We start from the raw sequence: 21,341 nt of genomic DNA, 5'->3' as shown, positions 1-21,341 counted from the left end.
AACTTAAAATTTATTTTAAAAATTCTTTTTACCTTAAATTTATTTTTTAAAAAATTTATTTTTAACTTAAAATGTATTTTAAAATTTATTTTTAACTTAAAATTTATTTTTTAAAAAATTATTTTTAACTTAAAATGTATTTTAAAAATCCTTAACTTAAAATTTATTTTAAAATTTTATTTTTAAATTAAAATTTATTTTAAAATTTTATTTTTAACATAAAATTTATTTTAAAAATCCTTCTTAACTTAAAATTTATTTTAAAAAACCTTTTTAACTTAAAAATTTATTTTAAAACTTAACATAAAAATTTATCTTAAAATTTTTTTTTCTCAAAAATTTATTTTAAAACGTTTGTAACTTAAAAAAAAATAATATCTCGATAAAAAACCAGGGGCGGGCGCACTTGGTATAGCCTTCCGGGGCACCCGGAAGGCACTCCGGGCGCCCCGGCCCAACTCACTCCGAGCACCCGGAGTGATTCTGAGCGCCCGGACCTCCCTATATAAAGGGAGGGGCGCCCCCCTCCTCTTGCTCCTCATCTTTCCGTCTCTTGCAAAGGTTCTCTTGAAGCCTTAACGAGAGAGGGATTGATAATTAAAATGTTTCCTCTTTTCTTCGATTATTACGCTGTTGCTAGTCAACCGAGGTCATCATTTCTAAAATTCTTATTCACGATGTCTCGGTAAAGTCTTTTTCTTTCTTAAATTTTTAAAATACTTCATTTCTATAATTTATGCTTAGTAGAGTTATTCTTTAATAATTTAGGAAGCGTTTTAGCTCTGGTGTTGGACCCTCTATTGCTAGTGTCGACCCTAGGTTCCCTATTGACGAACTTAGGATTAGGTTTGAGTTTACCATTTATATGTTTATCAGGACTAGGTACTTGGATAGATAATTTTTCTTGCGCTTCTGCATTCCAGCTGTAGAGGTCATTAACCACTATAGCTTGCAGAACCTTGTTTACTGTACTAGTTCAGTAAACATAAGTTTATGTGCTGAATTTTACAACAACTTAGTCAGGGTAGATGATCTTACATGTACTACTAGGGTAGCTGGTACTGATATAACCCTATCCCCTACAATCATCCGGACCTTTTTAGACTTACGACCATCTACGTGCGCTTTTCAGTACTACCCTCATAGGGATCTACCATTTGGTGATCCTTACTCGCACATTACTGGATATGATTTACTCATATTTTTTTAGGGGGGGGGGGGGGGGAGCGAGTACCCACTGTGACTATGTTTAGGTCAGTATCCCTTCGAGTTCACGACTATGTACTCTATAGGGTCTTAGTCTTCTGCATCTTGCCGTTGATCACTCGCGACATCGCGATGATGCGTCCATTTCATTCTTTTCTCCTGTATGCCCTCTGCCATAGATTAGACATAGACATTAGCTTACATATCTTTCAGACTATTATCTACTCAGTTGGAGTCACCACCAGCGCTCGAGTTCACATGTCGTATTGTCACATTTTGACGGCATATATCGCCTCCCTATGTATTAACTTCACCCGAGGCGATATCCGAGTCATGACTAAGTTCGACGTCCTAGGATCTAGGAACTTTTCTCTAGGAGGTATCTATATAGATGATGAGGGTGTCCTATTTTGGCGGAGGGGGGCACAGTACCAGCCGGACCTAGATGCCCAGGATGAGGCAGAGCAGGATGAGTTTATGGTCGCGCTATTCGGCGAGGTCGCTCCGGCCCCGGCACCACCTCCACCTCCAGGCCGAGCACCACGTCCCGCTCCTCGCACTCTAGGCGATCAAGTTGTCGGACTTGAGCTGTCTATGACAAGTCTTCGTTAGGAGGTCTCCGATTTTCATCGAGGTATGTGGCAGGAGGTCACTAACCTATGACGAGAGATGCGGCAGGAGGTCTCCGACTTGCGATGGGACGTGCGACAGGAGATCTCCGACCTTTGACATGATCTATCCAGCTCTCGAGAGGATGATCGGGCATGACATACTGAGATGATAGAGTTATTACGCTCCTTGGGGATCGGACCACCCTCCTTATCATCCCGATAGACTAGATCACTACTATATGTACTTGATCGTGACTTGACTTAGTTATATTTTATCTCAGATAGTGACTTATCTTGTTTTGATTTACCTCGACTTAGTTATATCTCGACTCCAACATTGACTTATGTTGATCTGATTAATAGACTAGGATTCTCAAAATTGTTTTAAAAAATAGTTGATTTTAACTTCTAGGATAAGACTTATATTTTCAAAATTTCCATTTTTAGAATTTCAAAATTCAATTTTAGCCTTAGAATTAGGTCAATCCCTTAGAAAGCATGTTCCTATAGGACTAGAATTTGAGCATCTCACCAACACACTATGACTACCTTGTTTGTGATTGCTAAACATAGAAAGGGGTGATATGCGTAGGCAGATTGCTTAGACTTAAGATGCTTATTTCAGCGCATCAATATAAGTCTGGGCGTTAAATACAAAACAAACATCAATCAAGTTAAGTAATTTAGCTTAGTCAAACAATAATTGATTATAATTGACTTAACCTGACTAACCAAGTGAAAGTTGTTATCTTCTGACAGTTAGTAAGTAACTAATTAGTTAGACAGTTTTTGTTATGTCAGGTTCAGGGGGAGGATTACCTGTTTTCATACTTATTTTGAAAAATATTTCCTTAAAAATATTTTAAATCTATTTTAAATTTGATTTTTTCTTAAAAATTGGGTTTTACAAACTTAGTTTTGAAAAATAAATTTTTACTTAGTTTTGAAAATTAAATTTTAGAAACTTAATTTTGAAAATTAATTTTATTCACTAAGTTGAAATTTGGATTGTACAACCTCAGTTTTGAAAAATAGATTTTTACTTAGTTTTGAAAAATAAATTTTAGAAACTTAATTTTGAAAATTAATTTTATTCACTAAGTTGAAATTTGGATTGTACAACCTCAGTTTTGAAAAATAGATTATTACTTAGTTTTGAAAATTAAATTTTATAAACTTAATTTTGGAAATTAACTTTATCCACTAAGGTGAAACTTGGATTGTACAACCTTAGTTTTGAATAATAAATTTTACTCAGTTTTGAAAATTGGGTGTTACAAAATTAGTTTTGAAAAATTTCCCTTAGTTTTGAAAATTTGATTTGAAAATTGGACTCACTTTTGTAAACATAGTGTTTAAAAGATGCAAAGCTTACTTTGAAAATTAGGTTAATTTTACAAAGTTTATCTTTCTAAACTTAGCTATTTTGAAAAAGAATGCCTTTTAAACAAAAGTTTCAAAATCTCTCTATGATAAGACTCCCCCAAGTCAATCTGACCTTCTATTGCACTGTCTTCTACCTCCTTAGATCGCTTATTTTTTGATGTTCTGTGTTACTTTTTGATAAATGTCAAAGGCGGAGGATTAGGTGGTTTAAGTTAGTTAAAACAAAACAACGAAATACCCCATAAAAACAACAACTAACTTAAAACCTTGTTTTAACTTGCATATTTTTCACTAACTTAATGCAGGTTGTCATTATATCAAAAAGGGGGAGATTGTTGGTGCGGTTAGCACTAACGATCTAACTCAAGTTTTGATGAATGACAAAGTAGGCTAAGCATATTGATCTAACACTTTGACCAAGTGTGAAGGAGAAGCCCAGAAGGGTCGATGGGCTGACTTGACGTTTGACACGAAGTCCAGCTAGGTCGACGGACTAATCGGATAGCTGGCACGAAGTCTAGCTAGGTCGACGGGTTGACCTGATAGCTGACACGAAGTCCAGACGGGTCGAAGGACTGACCGGGCGTCTGGCAGGTAAGTTGAGGTAAGTCATTGGAGGGGAGTGACTGTGAGGACGCGTTCCCGGGAAGGGAACATTAGGCGTCAATCCAACTTAGATCAATTTCGAAAATCTAAGTTGAGATAGTGACTAGATTCCAGTCTCGAGGAGACGGAATCTAATTATTGCTTTTATTATTCCTATAACTTAACTGTGCTAAACACTTTATTTTACAGGGTAGTTTTGCATTTTGCCTCGGACTAATATTTTTTGCAGGTTCTGAAAAAACAAAGGTCCAAGTGTCCGGAAGGGATCCGAGCGTCCGGAATGCAAAAGTTATCCCTGACGTATGGCGCCACGTGGAGCACTCTGGTTGGACGAGCTACGTCACACTCCAGGCGCCCGGAGCCTCCTATATAAGGAGGATGCACCCTGGAGCAAAGAACGACGAATAACAAGATCTTCCAACGTTTGCTCTGCCGTGTTGCGCTCCTGCGACGCTGCGAAAGCTCCTCCAACAACGCGCCTCATTTTTATTCCTGTTTGTTGTCGGTATTTTTTCTTTAAAGCAATTGTAATTTCAATTTGTAAAACATTATTCGAATTGCTAGCGGATTGCCCAACGAAAGTACTCGACGAGTGCGTGCCTTGGAGTAAGAGTTGACCAAGGCTCCGAACCAAGTAAAAAATTACTTGTGTTAGCATTGCTTTAATTTTATTCTTTCCGCTGCGTACTCAATCTTCTTACAATATTTTTTAAATCGATATTCACCCCCCTCCTTCGACTTTCACGATCCAACAATATATGCTAGCAATTGTAGCTGCCAAAAAAATGACTTACCAAGTGGCTACTCCAACATGTAGCAGCTACGCTACAACCCACTTGGTTGTAGCCTGCAGCCGTTTGTACAAAGCGTCATCCCTGAATGTTATAGCAATAATCCTTCTAATATTTGTAGGCTATAACGATGTGGATTATCAAATTAAAATGAAACGACTTACCATTGCGAATGCAGAGAGGTGGTAAGCTCTCACAACAGTTGTGCTTGTGCGTTGAATACGCTGGTGAAACTTTCCCGCCGGGAGCGTGAGGGTTGAGGGACGACGACCGACGGACTATGGACGACGGAGGACGTTGACAGAGGGAGCGAGCGAGAGAGAGAGCGGTGAGGGAGAGATTTTAATATTAAAACTTTCCCGACGGCTTGTGACGTCAGCCGGACGACGGGCGACGGAGATGAAGGGAGCGAGAGTGGGAGAGCGACGAGGGAGGGAGATTTTAATTTTAATTTGGGTCATTTCTCATGATGTGATTTTAAACTGCATGCGGGAGAGGAGAGATAATAAATGATATATTTTATTTGTAGGGAAATCGAGCTGGCAATGCTACGTCTGTGCGTCGCTCATGGTCGCGCACAAAGTGTCGCCAGCATATATATATATATATATATATATATATATATATATATATATATATATATACTAAATCTTAAATAGCTGGAAAAAATAAATTTGTGATTGGCGACGGACAGAACCACAACGGACATCGCAGGTTGGGATCGTACCATGGTCGCGAGTGTTGAAAGTTGGTTAGGTTGGGTTCGTTATTATAACCTCAAATTCGACACAAACTTGAAACAAATCGATCCGTGCACGTTGCTACGACGGAGCAGCAAGCAACAAACGACCGGTCAAGGAAAGGAAACAAGTATCTCCCAGTCGACGCTGCCTTTTTATTTCCTTCTCCTCGTCGCGATCGCGACGCCCAAACGTATCCAAAGTTCGTTGCCAACACGCCTCCTTTTCTTCTTCTTCTTCGGAGTCTTCCTCGCCCCTCGAGCATTGCTGGATCCAGATCCAGCCCCGCCTCCCCTCGAACATTCGTCCCTGTTCGACTCCCCATGACCGATCTCATCGGGGCCGTTTCATGCCCGTCCCCGCTTTCCTGGATCCGAGGATTTTTGAAGGGGAGGGGCATGCTGGTCTGATCCGAGATCGAGCGATCCACGATGGGCGGTAGCGGTTATGTGACGGAGAGGGTCGCCGAAGCAGCCGGTGCAAAGGTAGATGGGGGGCAGGGCGGGAACGAGGAGCAGCCCCCCAGCTCTTTGGCGGAGGGATCGTGTGATGGCGGCGCATCGGAAGGGGCAGAGGCTGTTGCTGTGCCATTGATAATACCTGGGGAGGGGTTGGACAGAGACTCCGTGCCCCAGCCGTTGATGCAGGTATCTCCTTACGTTCGCCAGAGGAGCGCCGTTATTGGTATTGTGGAAGGGCTCGCCAGTGGCAAAAGGTACGTTCCTTTCGACGTGCAGAATGGACTCCATGCCAGCCAGTCGATGCTGAAGCTCGAAGAATTAGAAAGGGCGGCAGAGAGCTCTGTTTCCACGATCGTTGTGTTAAAGACATTGTTTTATATCTCTGTCTGGTATACATTCAGTACTTGCCTGACATTGTAAGTTCCTAGGCGTTTCAATTTATTCTGTCTTAATTCTTGACATGATTATTTCGATAGCTAATTATTCGTTGTTGGTTCCTTCTTTTCCTCTCTCTTTTCCCAATGGTATAGATACAATAAGACACTTTTAGGGGATAAATTAGGGAAATTTCCAGCGCCATTATTGATGAATACCTTTCATTTCACACTGCAAGCTGTTTTATCGAAGATCGTTGTGTGCATACAGTCCAGAGGGGGTGATGTCGGAGCTACAATGACATGGAAAGATTACTTCAGCAAAGGTAACTGTTTTTACATTAGTCTCTTATCCGTATTTTGCAACTGAAGCAATCTTTATACCCACTGCCGTCACATATACAAGCAACCATCTTAAGAACTTCAATCTGGAATCTGAGGTGTCAATGATTTTGTAGGTTAACATGGAATTTAAGGGTGCAATCTGATTTAGAATATGCATCCAGATATGTATAGTTCAAAAGTCAAGTTTCTTGATAACTTTTTAAGTGTTTTAAGGGCGTTGCTAGGTTCTTTTTTTATTGAGGAGCAAAGTATAATTAATGTTTATGTTACTCAATGATTTGATCTATATTGGATATCTCTCATGTGAAACATCGTTTATTTGGTCCAAAAAAACCCATGCAGAACTTCAAAACATGGGGAAAATTTGACATACGTAATTTGTGGTTCCTTCTATGTGAAAGAACATAGAAAAATCATAAAAATGATTGGTAATAGTTCTGTTCCAGCAGCTTAAATTTTAAAATTGGTAAACTTTCTAGTAATATAGAATTTTGACAAAGGCTGGAAAGTTGTTGGTTGCCACTACCTGATTTCCTCCCTACGATGGATCATTTTGACTACCTGAATAGCCTAGCCTGGATTTCTTATAATGATGGTTGTTATCTTGGTTTTACATCTTAATCTTATCCTTCATGCTGAGGGACAAAATGGTCTTAGGAGAAAGTGATGTTTGAATGTCCTAGGATACCCCCTCCCCCAATTTCGGAGACAGTCATATTGTGTGCCAGGATATTCAGCAAATTGGTCAGCACAGCAAGAATGGTGCAAGACCACTGCTTCTTGATAAATTCTCTACTCTTAAATCATCATGAACAAAATCAGTTTTAGTTAAACGTCCCTTGTTGTTGAACTGCTAAGTGAAGTGTTTACAGGAGTCAAGTGAATCAAGTTTTGGATCACTAATTTCCTAGAAATAAACAAACTCACAATGGATCATAAAGGCTAATCTCATAATTTGTTTTTGATCACGGGATTGTGAGGCTGATAACGATAATGTAGGGATGACATCTAGAGCAGAAATATGTATTGAATATCTTCACCATTTAATTAATTTTTCATCAGATCATGCCAATTGACAATGTGGAAATGAAGCCTTGAGAAATGTAAACCATGGTACTAATCAATCTATTGTTACGAACAATTTATTAAAGCAAGATTATAAGGTATAGTTGGAATAACAACAATTTCGTCTTGAATAAGTTATTTTGTATTTGTTGGGTCTTTTTCAAACACAAAGGAAGTTGAACTTTGACGACTCATGGAAGAAAAAAATTGCATGGGACAGCCAAAATTATTGACGTCGAGCTCATTCTAACACTGCCTATTAGTATCTACACTACCAAAATACCATTGATAGGTAAATTTTTGAATCCACTGCCTTAAACCACCCTTTGTAAATCAAATTAGTGAGAGAATGCAAAAAATTACCCTCACCCTGAAATCAAGTGGTAGAATCTTCATCTCCCATAAAAAAATCAATGCACCTATTGTTTTACGTGCATATGTAAACAATCTCCTCAAAAGAAGCTGACAAATACAAGTACATAACAAATAATCTCTCATATCCTTTGTGGTCTACATGTAACCCAAAGTATTATCAAGATTCTAACACAATTCTCATGGTGAAACCTAGTAGTCTCTCTCTTGAATAGCCCTCACCCATATAATTTTGAGAAAATCCTCAAACAGGATTTTTGTAATGCGGACCTGCTGTGCTAGGCAGCGTGATACTCAATCATGTTGCTAACCAACAAAATGAGTTACTATATGGAATATAATGTGGCCATCAACTACTTATATGGAAATGAAACTTTCATATTTATTAACCATTTGCGCTGATTGGAATAGTGGAAAGCTCTATTAGTGCATTTAAAGGGCAGTTATGTTCAAATATTTAGGTGGATGCTAAGGTGGAATGCTATGATTCTGGTGACATTCTCAGTTAGCACATAGAATTGACCAAAGTTAGTGTCCCTAGAAAAGAACAATTTGATATTCATTTACAAAATAAATTTGGCCGGATTCATGTATTTTTGAATTTGTACTAAGAAAAGTTGGAAGAAGGCAACAAAAATTGCTTAGTCTAGTGGTAAGTGAACTAAATGAAGAGAGCTTTCTGACTAAGGCCTGAGGTTTGAATCCGTATGACACTATCGGAGAGGCTTAACCATGTTGCTCTCACACCAAATGGAGATTGTCTCAGATCCAATGTGGTCTACACTTTAGGGTAAAAGACCAAAAAATATTGGAAAAAAGCCACAAAAAGTTTGATTATAAAATTCTAGGTGTGCTTAGGTTTAAAGTCTTGCTATTGTTAGTGAACAAAGTAAATAGGAGAAATATTTAAAATAGGCAAAGTGAGATATAAAAGTGACAATTTAAAATACTTGACACACAACCACGGGATGCTTATAACAACAACAAATCAACAATGACAATCAAGTCTTATCCCACTAGGTGGGGTCGACTATATGAATTCTTTTATATCATTGGGTTTTATCTCCTACTATATCATCATCTATATTTAAATAAATTTCATCATGTTTTATTACTGCTTACCAAATCTTCTTTGATTTTTCTCTTCCTCATTTAACGTGCATATTTGTCATAATTTCACATCGCTAGAACATGTATTAGCCATTTAAGTACATGTCGCTACCGTCATTTGGAGTTTTCGCTCAATTGGTGCAATCCCGACTTTCTCTTTAATGTTCTCATTTCTTATCTTGTCTATCCTCATATGTCTGCACATCCATGTTAACATCCTTATCTCTATGTCTCTCATCTTCTATTAGTGTGTTCAAGTCATGGCCCAACATCCACCTTAACAACAAATATTTTCCTTTTATGGTTATAAGGAATATATAATTCTTCTCTTGTAGTAATTGCCACCATGATATTTGGGAAAGGTTAATCAATTTAATATTGTTATGCTCCAAATTAACTGAGTCAAGACTACTATTAAGATGGTGTGAGATCAAGTAAGCGTAATATGTGTATGCACATAATTGGTTAAAAGTTACAACCATGTTTTTGTTGTCAAATTATACAGTATACTATGATATTTTAAATTGTTAAAATGTAGCTATTCAAATATAATTTAATGTTTCTCTTGACCCATGTCAGTGACTTACATGGCCCTTGACATTTGAAGTGAAGCTTAAGATTTTTTACCTCTTTTTTTTTGTTTGATTCAATAAAACACCATGCTTTCCTTTCTCTGTTATGTATTCGATTGGGACAACTGATGTGTTTAAAATGAGATGCAAGTCAAAGGAGTTAAGATCAAGTTAAGAATTCTAGGCTTAGAGGTAGTTGAGGTTTCTGGATGTGGCCACTGAGTTTGGCCTGGGTGCTCTTCTTCTTGCTGAACTGCAATGATAAGGAATAATGTAGAAGTGTTGGTTCTCTAATCCAAAACTTTAAACCCTATGGTAGTTCATGGGATAGGTATTAATAGATTTGAAGTGGTGTACGTTACCTGATTAGGCAGGCTAACTGACAGATGTGAAGCTTCATGCACCTTGTCATATGTTAGTTGGTAGTTTATTATTAGCCTTGATTCACACGTCAAGCTCATACTCATTTGTTGACTCTTGAGTAGGACCCTTGCATCATTTTCGATTTCCCTACCTGGTTATTTGATGTCCACATTGGCTGATGCAACTTAAATTCCTGTTGTATCATTGATAATACTTTATATATGCATCCAGGAGAAGACATGTCTATATATTTTCATCCAACTTTGCATTTTATGTAAATTATTGTTATTAATTTTTTGAAATTTTATGACTTTTGCTTCCTTGCAATATTGATATTCGCTATCAGTGTAATCTCAGTTACTACATTTTTAATAGTTGTGTATGATATTCATAACTTCACATTACAAGAATATTATAACCTAAGCTACAACTAGATCTTTTATTTGGCCCATCAGACACTTGACATATAGAATATGTTCTGTATTACCTTGTATGTTTGAAGGGGCACAATTCATACATGTTTTCTTAGTAATTCCATGCACTAAACCACACAGGCACTAACACTTTTTTTTTCTTCTTTTTGCAGTTGTGCCAACAGCTCTTGGAACTGCTTTGGACATAAACTTGAGCAATGTTTCTCTTGTTTTCATATCGGTGACATTTGCTACAATGGTTTGTAGCTTTTAGTAGAAACTAGTCACTTCTTGTTTTTTCATACAGGCAGGATGACCATCTGACTTTTTGCCTTTATTTGTCATTTCATGCAGTGTAAATCTGCCTCTCCAATATTTCTTCTCCTTTTTGCTTTTGCATTTAGGTAATTTTTTTGTATTGTCACAATAGTTTGATTTTTTATGTCCCTTTCTCTTATTCTTTTATTAACAATGGTGCATATAAGATGCATTTTCCTGAAAAAGAATCTTATTATTAGTTTCTGACAATCTATGACTTCCTAGTTAAGAAACCAAAGTTTTTCTGTCAAGTTAAAACAATGAACCATTAATTTAGTCCTAAAAGCAAAATCGAAGTGAATTTACAGGGTCAAATGATGCATATGAAGTATTAGTTCTCAAATTACTCCAAAGGTTAATTATTCTTCTGGTACCGACAATGATCCTGAATGAGTAATAAATAATATATGTAAAAAGAGGAAAGAACATCTAGATTGACAAATCTTAGGCTTTTTCTCTGGGTGGCTTTGTTTCCAATTATCGTATTTTGAATCTTTTGGCAGATTTAGCAAATCATTATGCAATTTGCTATTCCAGTCCTAAAAATTCAACTCAATATTTTGTATAGGACTCCAATCTCCAAATATTTCTTGTTAAAAAAAATTTGTAAACTAGAGAGCATGGGCAACCAATATTAAGTATTAAATGTTGTTAGTAAGCATGGTAGCCAGTTTCTGATCCAGACCTTAGAATCCTACTTTCCAAATTTATAAACACCATGTATTCAACAACATTGAGGTATAATTCACTTTAGCCTACATCTCATATTATTGTCTTCATAATTTTATCCCATGGTGAATCTGACTCCAAAGTGAGGAGCTTCTTGGGAGGTCACGTATCTTGGAATCATTTCACCTCCCACCGTTATTGGAGTAGCCCTTATTGGTCCACCAACTTTAGTTGGTTTATCCTCGGAGCAAAGGTGAAGCCGTCACCTTAGCGGCCCCTCCATGGTGGCTCCACACTCTCTGAAAGGGAGTAAATCACAGGGGGCATTTGTTCTAGTGTGGCGGCCCTTTGCATGGGGGAGGCACCTAGCGAGGCATTTTGCACCGGTTGGAAATCAACTTCATGACATATTGGAGCAACCACTCATGCTAGTACCAACTGCACCAACCCATGGGGGCAACTTTAGTTGGTTTATCCTTGAACCATACACAGATTGCACAGGGTCGAACACTTATCAAGACCAACCCCTAACTTAAAGTGTTCATGCCCAAGTTAATAATATACCACTCATCTAAGTTTACAAAAATCTTTATGATCCTGCAATTCACCAGGTGGGACTAAATTAGGGTGTTCACAATGTTTGTCAGTTAAGGCTTGTCTCTATCAAGGCCCAAGTTCCAACTTATATCACAAAATCATCCTAATCAGTTGCATAGAAGGCCTAATGGCAGTTGCAACATGACACATTTCATTTGTCTCATCTAGGGGTTATGATAGTTTGTATTAGTGGCTGATCCTAGACATAGTGAAGTGTCAGAAAAGGTTGCCTACAAGATGGTGTAACCATGGTTTAAAGTGTCGTGCCGAAACGGTCGAAACGGACGAAACGTCTCGTTCCGCTCGACGACCGGCACCGGCACGACCCCGACACCAGACCCACGACAGGTGCAACGTGTTGCGCGACCTCGTGGTCACAGCAGAGGGGTCGCTCGACCCTGCAACAGTAGCAGAGAGGTCGCATAACCCTTCCGCTGTCGCCGTGGAGGCATCGTGTGACCTGCGCTCACTGCAGAGGGGGCGCACGACCAATGTGGTCGCGCCAAAGGAGTCATGCAATCCCTGCGGCCATGGCTGGTCGTGCAACACTGCGACAGCACTGAAGTCGTGCGTGCTCGCGAGTAGTGTCGGATTTCAGATTTTTTTTAATTAAACTTAGGTTAATTTTTTTAATCAACTCCTAATTATGGTGGAGATAATATAAAGAGACTTTATTAAACCCTAATAAAATTATCTAATTAATTTTATATTTCATTTATTTTAATTTAAAAATTATAATAAAATTTTTATTTATCTATTTTCATATCTTTTCCTTTTTTAAAAGATTATTTTTTATTTTGTTTATTTTTTTAAATATTTATGTTAAATATTTTAGTTTTTAATTAATATATTTTATATTTAAAAAATACCGAAACTATATCGGCATGGCACGATACGGTACCGAAACCGTATCATTCCAGTCCAGGACCGAAACCTCGGCACGGGTCGAAATTTTAAACCTTGGGTGTAACAACCATTTGGCCTTACATACCTATTGATTATCATTGGCTATGAGTTATATTTGAGTCTTAACAGGATCGATGCCTTAAGTAGTGGAGATTTTTTACATCCTAGGTTTGTCTTAATGGTTAGTTGTGGGCTAATAAAAATACCTTATATGCTTGGATGAGTGAGTTGCTATTAACCTAGGCTTAAACTTTTTGGCTAGTGATTGGTTTGATAGGCCAATGGGTTAATTTTCTCATCTAAACAGGGCATGACAAAAATAGCCAAGACAATTTATATATTAAGAAAGATAAGAATTGGGTTGTGATCTTATAGGCCTATGATTTGGGTTCATGTTCTCTCATTATTACTAAGTTGGACCTTGATCCTGACAACCTTGACTTATGGAAAATGCTTTCACTTTAAAAGTTCAAAGCTTATCATTCATTTCTTTAATCATATGAAAGTCCATTTTAACTCTTTAAGTAAAAGAATCCCTTTTTTGCTCCACCTTGTAGAAATTGCTACTTGCATTTTGACTATGATTTGAAATTAGTACTAGATAGTTTAGATATATATGTATAAATGTCAATACAATTTTTTAAAAATATCTTAACCTTAACATCTTACAATCCTATCATTGTATGATTCAAAATCATTAACACCTAATTGTTCCTATGTACAATCTCAATCTTCACAACCTTGCTTGTGGATTTAGATAGATGAACACTTTTTTGTTAATTATATTAATCTCCATTTTACATAGATTTTTTTCAATCTTGTTATACTTTGTCTCCTGTCAACAGCATATATGTCAAACAACTATCTAATATATGTTGGCAATATGTACTGTGAAGGGTTTTGTGTATATGAAGTCATCAAGTGGTTCAGATATATTTTGGGTGCTGCTAATTTTCTCTCATTTTGATGTGATGAGTCTACACGTAACCAATTTCATTGTTTCAGTCTCCACTTTATTGGATAACATAAACAAAAGGTTTAGCATGTATATAGTGATTTCTTACCAACAATGATTTCGTCCACCATGATAATTTATTTCTCTGTTCCTGCTCTTTTAGATTGTTGCTTATAAATTGCTTTGAGCCAGTACTATATTATATAAATTAGTCTATTGTTTCTTTCATTTCACTCTCTTATCTTCTTGTACATACATACTCTATAGGTTATAGTGTGTAATCTTCCTCCTTAATTTCTTTCATAAAATAGAAAAAATCTACTTGCTTATATAATCAAATTTCCTCTGACAACAATGCTCATTATCATCATAAGTGTAGAATACATTTCAAGTATTTATTCATGCATAAGATCATATGTCATTCCTTTTCAATAATTGACTGCAATCAGTAGACATGTGGTCTAGGATGCCCCCATTTTTAGCGAGTGCATTAACTATGGTGATGTTTTCAAGGTATTAGGTACACAGGCACCATCGGAAGATAAAGAAGAAAAACATTATGAGTAGTATTAAAAAAAAGATAAAAGTATCAGTTACCTTTTTTTATTGTTTCCTCACTAGTTATTTGTTTCGTAGTGAAATCTAACATTAAATTAAGTATTATCTTTTATGCTACTATGTCTCACTATATTATTGTTTCTATCAACTGATACTAATACCCTGTAATCTACTACTTAATGTTATGCTCCTTAATGTTTTACATTGACGGGTTATTAGGATTTTACTTGCTCAATGCCATGGCTCAGTGTTTTCGTCTAGTCTAGTTGAGTAGCAAGGCTCCCTGGTTTCATTAACCTATAAAAAGAAAACATTTATGCCCCTTATCACTTCTCCATATGCTCGATATGCTTCTAAATATTACTTATTATTACTATTTTTTACTTTAGGTTGGAGACTCCTAGTATAAAGCTTCTGTTAATCATAATAATCATATCCTTTGGAATTCTGTTAACAGGTATGATTAAGATTAATTTATATAACTATCATTTTGTCAAAAGTCTCTTTTAACTGCATCAATGGGAAGACATTATGTAACCACAAGGTCTATGCCAAAACATGATAATTACAAATCATTCTTCTACCTCGGAAGAACATTTCTTAAAATTGTTATGTTAATAGCCTTGTGAAATCACCTAGTTTGGTCAGCATTTGCCTAATGGATCAGCTTATTGAAATAAAGAGTGTGAACTATCCAAATAATTATGTAAAACACGAGAAGACATTTTCAAACTAACCAATGAGTAATTGCTTAGGTCAAAACTGTTAATTCATAAGCTCCGATGAACATCTACAATCAAGCATATGAGCATTAACAGCTAGGAGTAATGCTGACATGTTATTAGCAGCTGCTTTTTAGTTTGGAAAGTTCAAGCTTTCCCATCTGCAGAATACAACACCATGTTATGCTGCATATACTCCATAAACATTTAAAAGTAATCTAATTAGAAAAAAAATTGTAGTCAATTTCAACTCATGTATTTCTTGCCGCTGTTGTTGCAATCAAAAGGCTAACTTCTGGAAAGGTATTTAATTTCTGTAATGCAACATCATTCATGTTTCAGCTGCAGTCTTTTTTCCTGAAATTAAATCAGTGGTCATGTTATTGGAAGTGACTCTTGGGAATATATTTTTGGAATTCTGATTCGGATAGTTTTAAGATCTTATAGTTATAGTTTCAGCTTCAGCTTCAGCTTCAAGACCAGATACAGCACACCTAATTCTATTTTTTTTTCTTTGACGTACAATTGATTTATTACTTTAAAATATTTGCTTTTGCACTATTATCTTACCCAAAACGATCCGTATTTGTGGAACAGCTTGAAATTATATAAACGACTCTCAACTTCCTTTCTTTAAATTCTGATTTCAAAAGACAGAGCCATTGTTTTTCTCTTTCTCCAAGCTCACTGAAGGTAGCAATGACAAGTTGCTAAGTCAACGTTAATCATTTTGACATTTTTATTGCAAAAATCACAATTATATGAATACTCTAAAAATGGTAAATAAATGGTTTGCTATTCTTCAGTTTTATTTGCTGAAGGATTGCCTGAAAATTAATACTGCATAATAGAAATTTAATACTGTCAGTCTACATGGATGGTTGATGTTTTCTCTGGAACTCTTGATACTAAGTAGATTCACATCAAATCTTGTCATATCAAAGTTTGAAATGTTGTATAGAAGGAATGTGCGGGAACGGGACATGTAATTGTTGTTGAACTAATAATATTCTCTAGATTCGAAACAGGTTACACTAGGTCACTGTCCCAAAATGTCTATAAATTAAATCTAGATAAAAAAATGAGTGTTAGGTCATGGAAGTTTGTTAACCTTATTTCTTGATCTACTTCCCAGAGTATTTTTCTTTGTCAGTTTATCTAGCATGAACACCTAACTAGTATGTCAAGGAAGCTAAGTGGCTATGGATTGTTGATGCCCACTACTTTCTTCCAAACAACGCATGCCTACTTCATATGATGAGTCCCAATTACATGTTCATGAAATCTTCATCCCTGCTTTTATCACTTGTTGTAAATCCATTTTTCAACTGATCCTAAATACTCCAACTGATTCAAGAACACCATTGTAGAACTATCTATCTCGTCCTGTGTCTCTCAAGCAACCTTCTATCCAAGGTTGAAAATATTTTTCATTTTGCAGATTTAACCTTGTCTGGCTGGATATTTGGATTATTTTTTGGGCTTGCAAAACTTGAGAATTTTCTATGATGGAGTTACTTAAGCCAATCATCTGAGAAGCTTCAAATCTACTTTTTCCAGCCATAGCATTTCCTCTATTTTTTATATTTATAAGGATGATAGGCTGTCCCTTCCATCCCTGTTTGCAAGTTGGGTGGTTGCTAATCTAGGAGCTACATAATATATAATGCAAAAAGTTTATATTTCAGTTAATATCCATGAGTTCTATGATGAGATTGACTAGTATAATTGCCATCAGTTGCCAAGGAGACTGAGTTTCAGTTCTGGGGATTTATATTTGTTATGTTTGCTGCTGTTATGAGTGGCTTTCGCTGGTCCATGACTCAAATTCTTTTGCAGGTTAGGGTATACTTGACTCTGATGTATCTAAGTTTTTTCATTTATATTGTTTTGTAGTTGTTAATGATTTTAAGTTCATAAGTTAGATGCAATTTCTTTTTCTTTGTTCTAATATGTTTCACTTTTTTTTTTCATGTCTATTCTCAACTAATAATGAAGAAAGAATCCTATGGTAAGCTGTCTGTCCCACCTCTGTTACTGGCCTTCCAAGATTAATTACTAGAACAATGCAAAATGCAACTACCGTAACATCGGAACTTGCTATCTGCCCTGATTTATTGAAACACAAACTGCACTGTTTGGCTCCTTGTTCATCACGTCAGAGTATCTGACTGTCTATTGTGATGAATTGTCTTTTTAGACATGTTAGTGGCAATGCTATGTAGTTATAGAGTTGGTATATTAGAAAAAGTTTGCTCAGACTCATATTGTTGTTTTGATTTGATTTAGGCTTAAAGAATCCAATTACTTTGATGAGTTATGTTACTCCTGCGATGGCAGTAGTAACTTTAATACTCTCCCTCGTGATAGATCCCTGGCATGATTTTGACACAAATGTTTACTTTGATAACTCATGGCATGTTATCCGGAGCTGTCTCTTGATGCTTACTGGAGGAGCACTGGCATTTTTTATGGTATGTGATGGCAGATGAGTTAGTATTTCTTGCTTAACCAGAATATCTCTCATTGTTGTTACGTCTTTTCTCAGTTATGATTCATGTATCTGCACTCACATACACATTTTACAAACTAAGTTAAGGATATTTAAACTTTGTAAATTTCAGGTATTGACTGAATATATTCTCATTTCAGCAACCAGTGCTGTCACTGTATCCATAGCCGGCGTCGTGAAGGAAGCTGTTACTATTGTGGTGAGGGCTTTATATTCTTTTTTGTTTAAATTGATCAAGTTTTTGATTCACTTTGGTATATTACCATATTCTTTTCTTGATTTTTTCTTTCTAATTACAACTTGGAATTTATTATTTTTTCATTCTCATCTCCCCTTTGCTAATTTTTTTAGGTGTAGACTCAAAGATTAATAAATATTGACAAATTGTCCATTATTCTAATCTTCATAAAATAACTCGTGAGAAGTACGAATAACAGTAGCAAATATTATTTTACTGACTTCTCATTTGAAATATCTTTTAGAATGTGAAGTCATAACATACAAATGTGAATGAGTGCAAGTTATTATTCTGTCTATATTGTTTGTACCATTTTTTTAGTCATTTTCTGAGTCAAAGTGACAAAATGATCGGCGATTTCTGAAACTCAGCTACTAATGCAGCCTGTGTACAACTTATTTCTACAAGAAAGTTGGATAAAGAAATGAATCATGCTTTTCCTAGATAAAAAAAATGTAGTTAATGCAACCTATGATTAAAAGTTGCTACGTGCTGATCATTTGTCAAGTAGAAGAATTGTAGCTCATATTTTATGCTTATTTCAGCCTCTGTTCATGCATCTGGCTATTTTAAAGTATTCTTCGAGAATAGTCTGGAAGTCATCCTGCTTGCAAAAACTCCAAAGTTTCAGCCGACAAAGACATGTTTCTTCAATACCTTGAAATTTAATCCAAAAAATCTCTTGTTAAGATGTTTGTTAATTTCTAGATTTAGTTACTCAAGTGCCTATATCTCTCAGGCATTTATCCTTGGTTCTTGAGGCTTTTCTTTGCTAATTGATGTTTTCATCCGTTCCTTTAACTCACTAAAACTTTTTTATAGTGGTACTCTTTTGAAGCAGTATTCTCATTTGATTTTTTTTACATAATGTTTTAGCTTTCTGACTTTATACTAGTAATGTGAGTGTTTGCGAAAGAATTTAGATTTATTTTGTTTGATTGTGTTGACCATTCAGGTTGCAGTGTTTTACTTTCATGACCCCTTTACTTTGTTAAAGGGAGTTGGACTTCTCATAATCATTATTGGCGTCAGTTTATTCAACTGGTACAAGTAAGTCATCTTGTTTATAGTCAACGGAAACTTTGATCCCTGTTTATCTCCTGTTTATTTTAGTCCATGAAGCTTACTGCAAATCTAAAGTCATTAGGATCGTTAGCCGGAAGCTTAGTTTCTTGAGCATCTTTCTCTTCCACCAAAACTCAACTTGATTGAGCAATTTGACTTTAATCATGTTCTGGTCTTTCAATGGCGAATGCCAATTCAAAATGGCAGATTGAGGGAAGTCCTTGTGGAAGATAATTTTAACACTTGCCGTTAGACTTAAGAAATTTTTCATAATGCCAATGTGTGATGGTTGCCATCTGTAATCTGGGTATATCTAGGAGTAAATTGAAGAAAGTAACCCTAGCGAAAAACAATACATAGATAGAGACAGATGTTCCTGCTTAAGGTAGAAAATACCGTGTTAAAAAAATATTAATGTTAAATTTGGTTGTCAAATCAAGAAAATAAACATTATAATCAAATTTTGATTGTAATACGAACTTAGTTACAGGCCAGCAGAAAGCTAATTCTGTTATTTTTTCCGAAACATCTACGACATGTAATTCCTTTACCGAAAGGGTCTAACAAATACTAAATGTGTGCTTGTAAATAATTAACCATATGGTTCCTCCCATGTCATGTTTCCTAAAACAACCTACCAGAGTCAAGTAATGTACTCATCCAGTGACTGCAGTCTTATTAAGACATCATTGCGGCTTACGTTGGCATACTGGTTCATCACATTTTAATTTATGATGATAACGAATTAATCTATAACTACTGTTATTTCTCAGATATGAAAAAATGAAGGGTCAGCTGAGAGAAAATGATGATGTTGTTTCTTCAAGTCCTAATGGAGCAGCAAAATATGTCATCCTCGATGACATGGAACTTCCATACGACGAAACTTGATTCACAACAACACCTGATGCATCCATATTTTAAGCAGGTGAGATACTGCTACACAAACCGAACTCAGCAACCTTTAATGCTGCATATCTTCATTCCCTTGCTAATTCTATAGTCAAAGTTATTATTTTTTATTTATGGATTGTGTTCCTTGGTTCCAAATGTAACAAGTTTTCTCTGCCATTCCTTACAAAATGTTCTACCTATTCAAAGGTAATAACCTTCTGGGAAGTAATAAATCCAGATCACGAGTTCATCACCTATATTAAACATGAAGGTGGTTAGGTTAAATTGTCTGAATTATCTACTTTTCCGGAGTTAATTTTGTGCTCAGTAATTGTAATATGAAATTGTCATCCATCTCACAAGGGATACATATCTAGGACTCCGAACTCCAGTGCATTCGTTGACAGACAAATGTTGGCGGTGATCCACATATCCATTTAAACTAAATACACATTGAATGCACATTCATAGTTAACTTATCACCTGACTTCCAGCCAAGGTTCATTTTTCACTTGAGGATTTAAGCGATGGTTAACTGTTTTTATGTACTTTTTGTCTGTTAATTGTGATACTAACACACTAAGTTGGTGTATGCAGAGGAGGCATCAGTGCTTTTCCAAATTCTTACGGATATACTTGTCTGCAATTTTGTTGGTTGCTATTTTGATTCTTTGACATCGCGCACGACTGAAATTTTCCTAGAAAATGAATGAGGAATGCGTGCTATTGTTTGGCTTGCATTGTTCATTTTGATCTTACATACAATCATGGACTTTCTTCATCAAACTGTGAAGATTCAGAGATTGCAATCAGGCGGAAAGAAAGTTCATGAACAGTGACAATTCAAAATGAAAGATGCCTTAGCCGGTTTTTTTTATCATAGTGTGTGGGTAATATTGTAAATGATCAAGTTTCTCATGCTAGATTCATTTGTTCAATTTTGTATTTATGGAATACATCAATTCATCCTATAAGATCAGCCTTTTCTTTCTAATGAACAAAAGTACGAGCATTTATACCAATTTGGTTTGTAATTTTTTTTCAGTGGAAGTAAAGATGTGCAAAAGATATCTTAAGTATGTCCGTATGTGCAATAGTATGATGCCTTCTCAGTTTTTTATGCATTTAAGGATTGAGTCTCAGTTTATGTGAATTAACGAATGAATTTCTTTTAATGGACGATTGACCTAATTAGACCTATATATATATATATAATTTCCCTTTCCAAATAAGACATTTAAGTTTTAAAATTAATAATTTATATAACCTTTGATGCTATTAATTGCATTTATATTCTTTGATGTCAATTTAATCTTAACTAGTTATCCATAATGAGGATATAAGCTTAGATGTTATATCTAAATTTATTGTACTCGTCTGTAATTTCTTTAGTTGCTATTTTGATTCTTTTACACTACACGCAACTGAAATTTTTCTAGAAAATGAATGGGGAATATGTGCTATTGTTTGGCTTGCATTGTTCATTTTGATC

General features: G+C 35.8%; 1 protein-coding gene across 5 annotated transcripts; it reads left to right on the top strand.

Annotated features, from left to right (window-relative positions):
- Positions 1 to 5,433: 5,433 nt before the first annotated feature.
- On the top strand, positions 5,434 to 20,928 carry LOC122020366 (probable sugar phosphate/phosphate translocator At1g06470). 5 transcript variants are annotated; one of them, XM_042578270.1, is made up of 12 exons: positions 5,437 to 6,217; positions 6,332 to 6,501; positions 10,589 to 10,674; positions 10,770 to 10,819; positions 14,808 to 14,875; positions 16,879 to 16,979; positions 17,139 to 17,151; positions 17,511 to 17,614; positions 17,765 to 17,851; positions 18,846 to 18,940; positions 19,729 to 19,883; positions 20,447 to 20,928. In XM_042578270.1, exons 1-11 carry the CDS (start codon positions 5,772 to 5,774, stop codon positions 19,844 to 19,846), a joined length of 1,338 nt encoding a protein of 445 aa, XP_042434204.1. In that variant the 5' UTR covers positions 5,437 to 5,771; the 3' UTR covers positions 19,847 to 19,883; positions 20,447 to 20,928. The 5 variants fall into 5 exon arrangements, with proteins under 5 accessions (XP_042434206.1, XP_042434204.1, XP_042434203.1 ...); XM_042578269.1 differs by lacking the exon at positions 20,447 to 20,928 and adding an exon at positions 20,227 to 20,439 and having other exon boundaries at positions 17,430 to 17,614; XM_042578268.1 differs by having other exon boundaries at positions 5,439 to 6,217; positions 17,430 to 17,614.
- The last annotated feature ends 413 nt before the right edge of the window (positions 20,929 to 21,341 follow it).

This window comes from Zingiber officinale, chromosome 9A (genome assembly GCF_018446385.1).
Source record: "Zingiber officinale cultivar Zhangliang chromosome 9A, Zo_v1.1, whole genome shotgun sequence".
Taxonomy (NCBI): Eukaryota; Viridiplantae; Streptophyta; class Magnoliopsida; order Zingiberales; family Zingiberaceae; genus Zingiber; species Zingiber officinale.
Note: the sequence above shows the minus strand (reverse complement) of the source record. Positions and strands in the feature narration are given on the sequence as shown.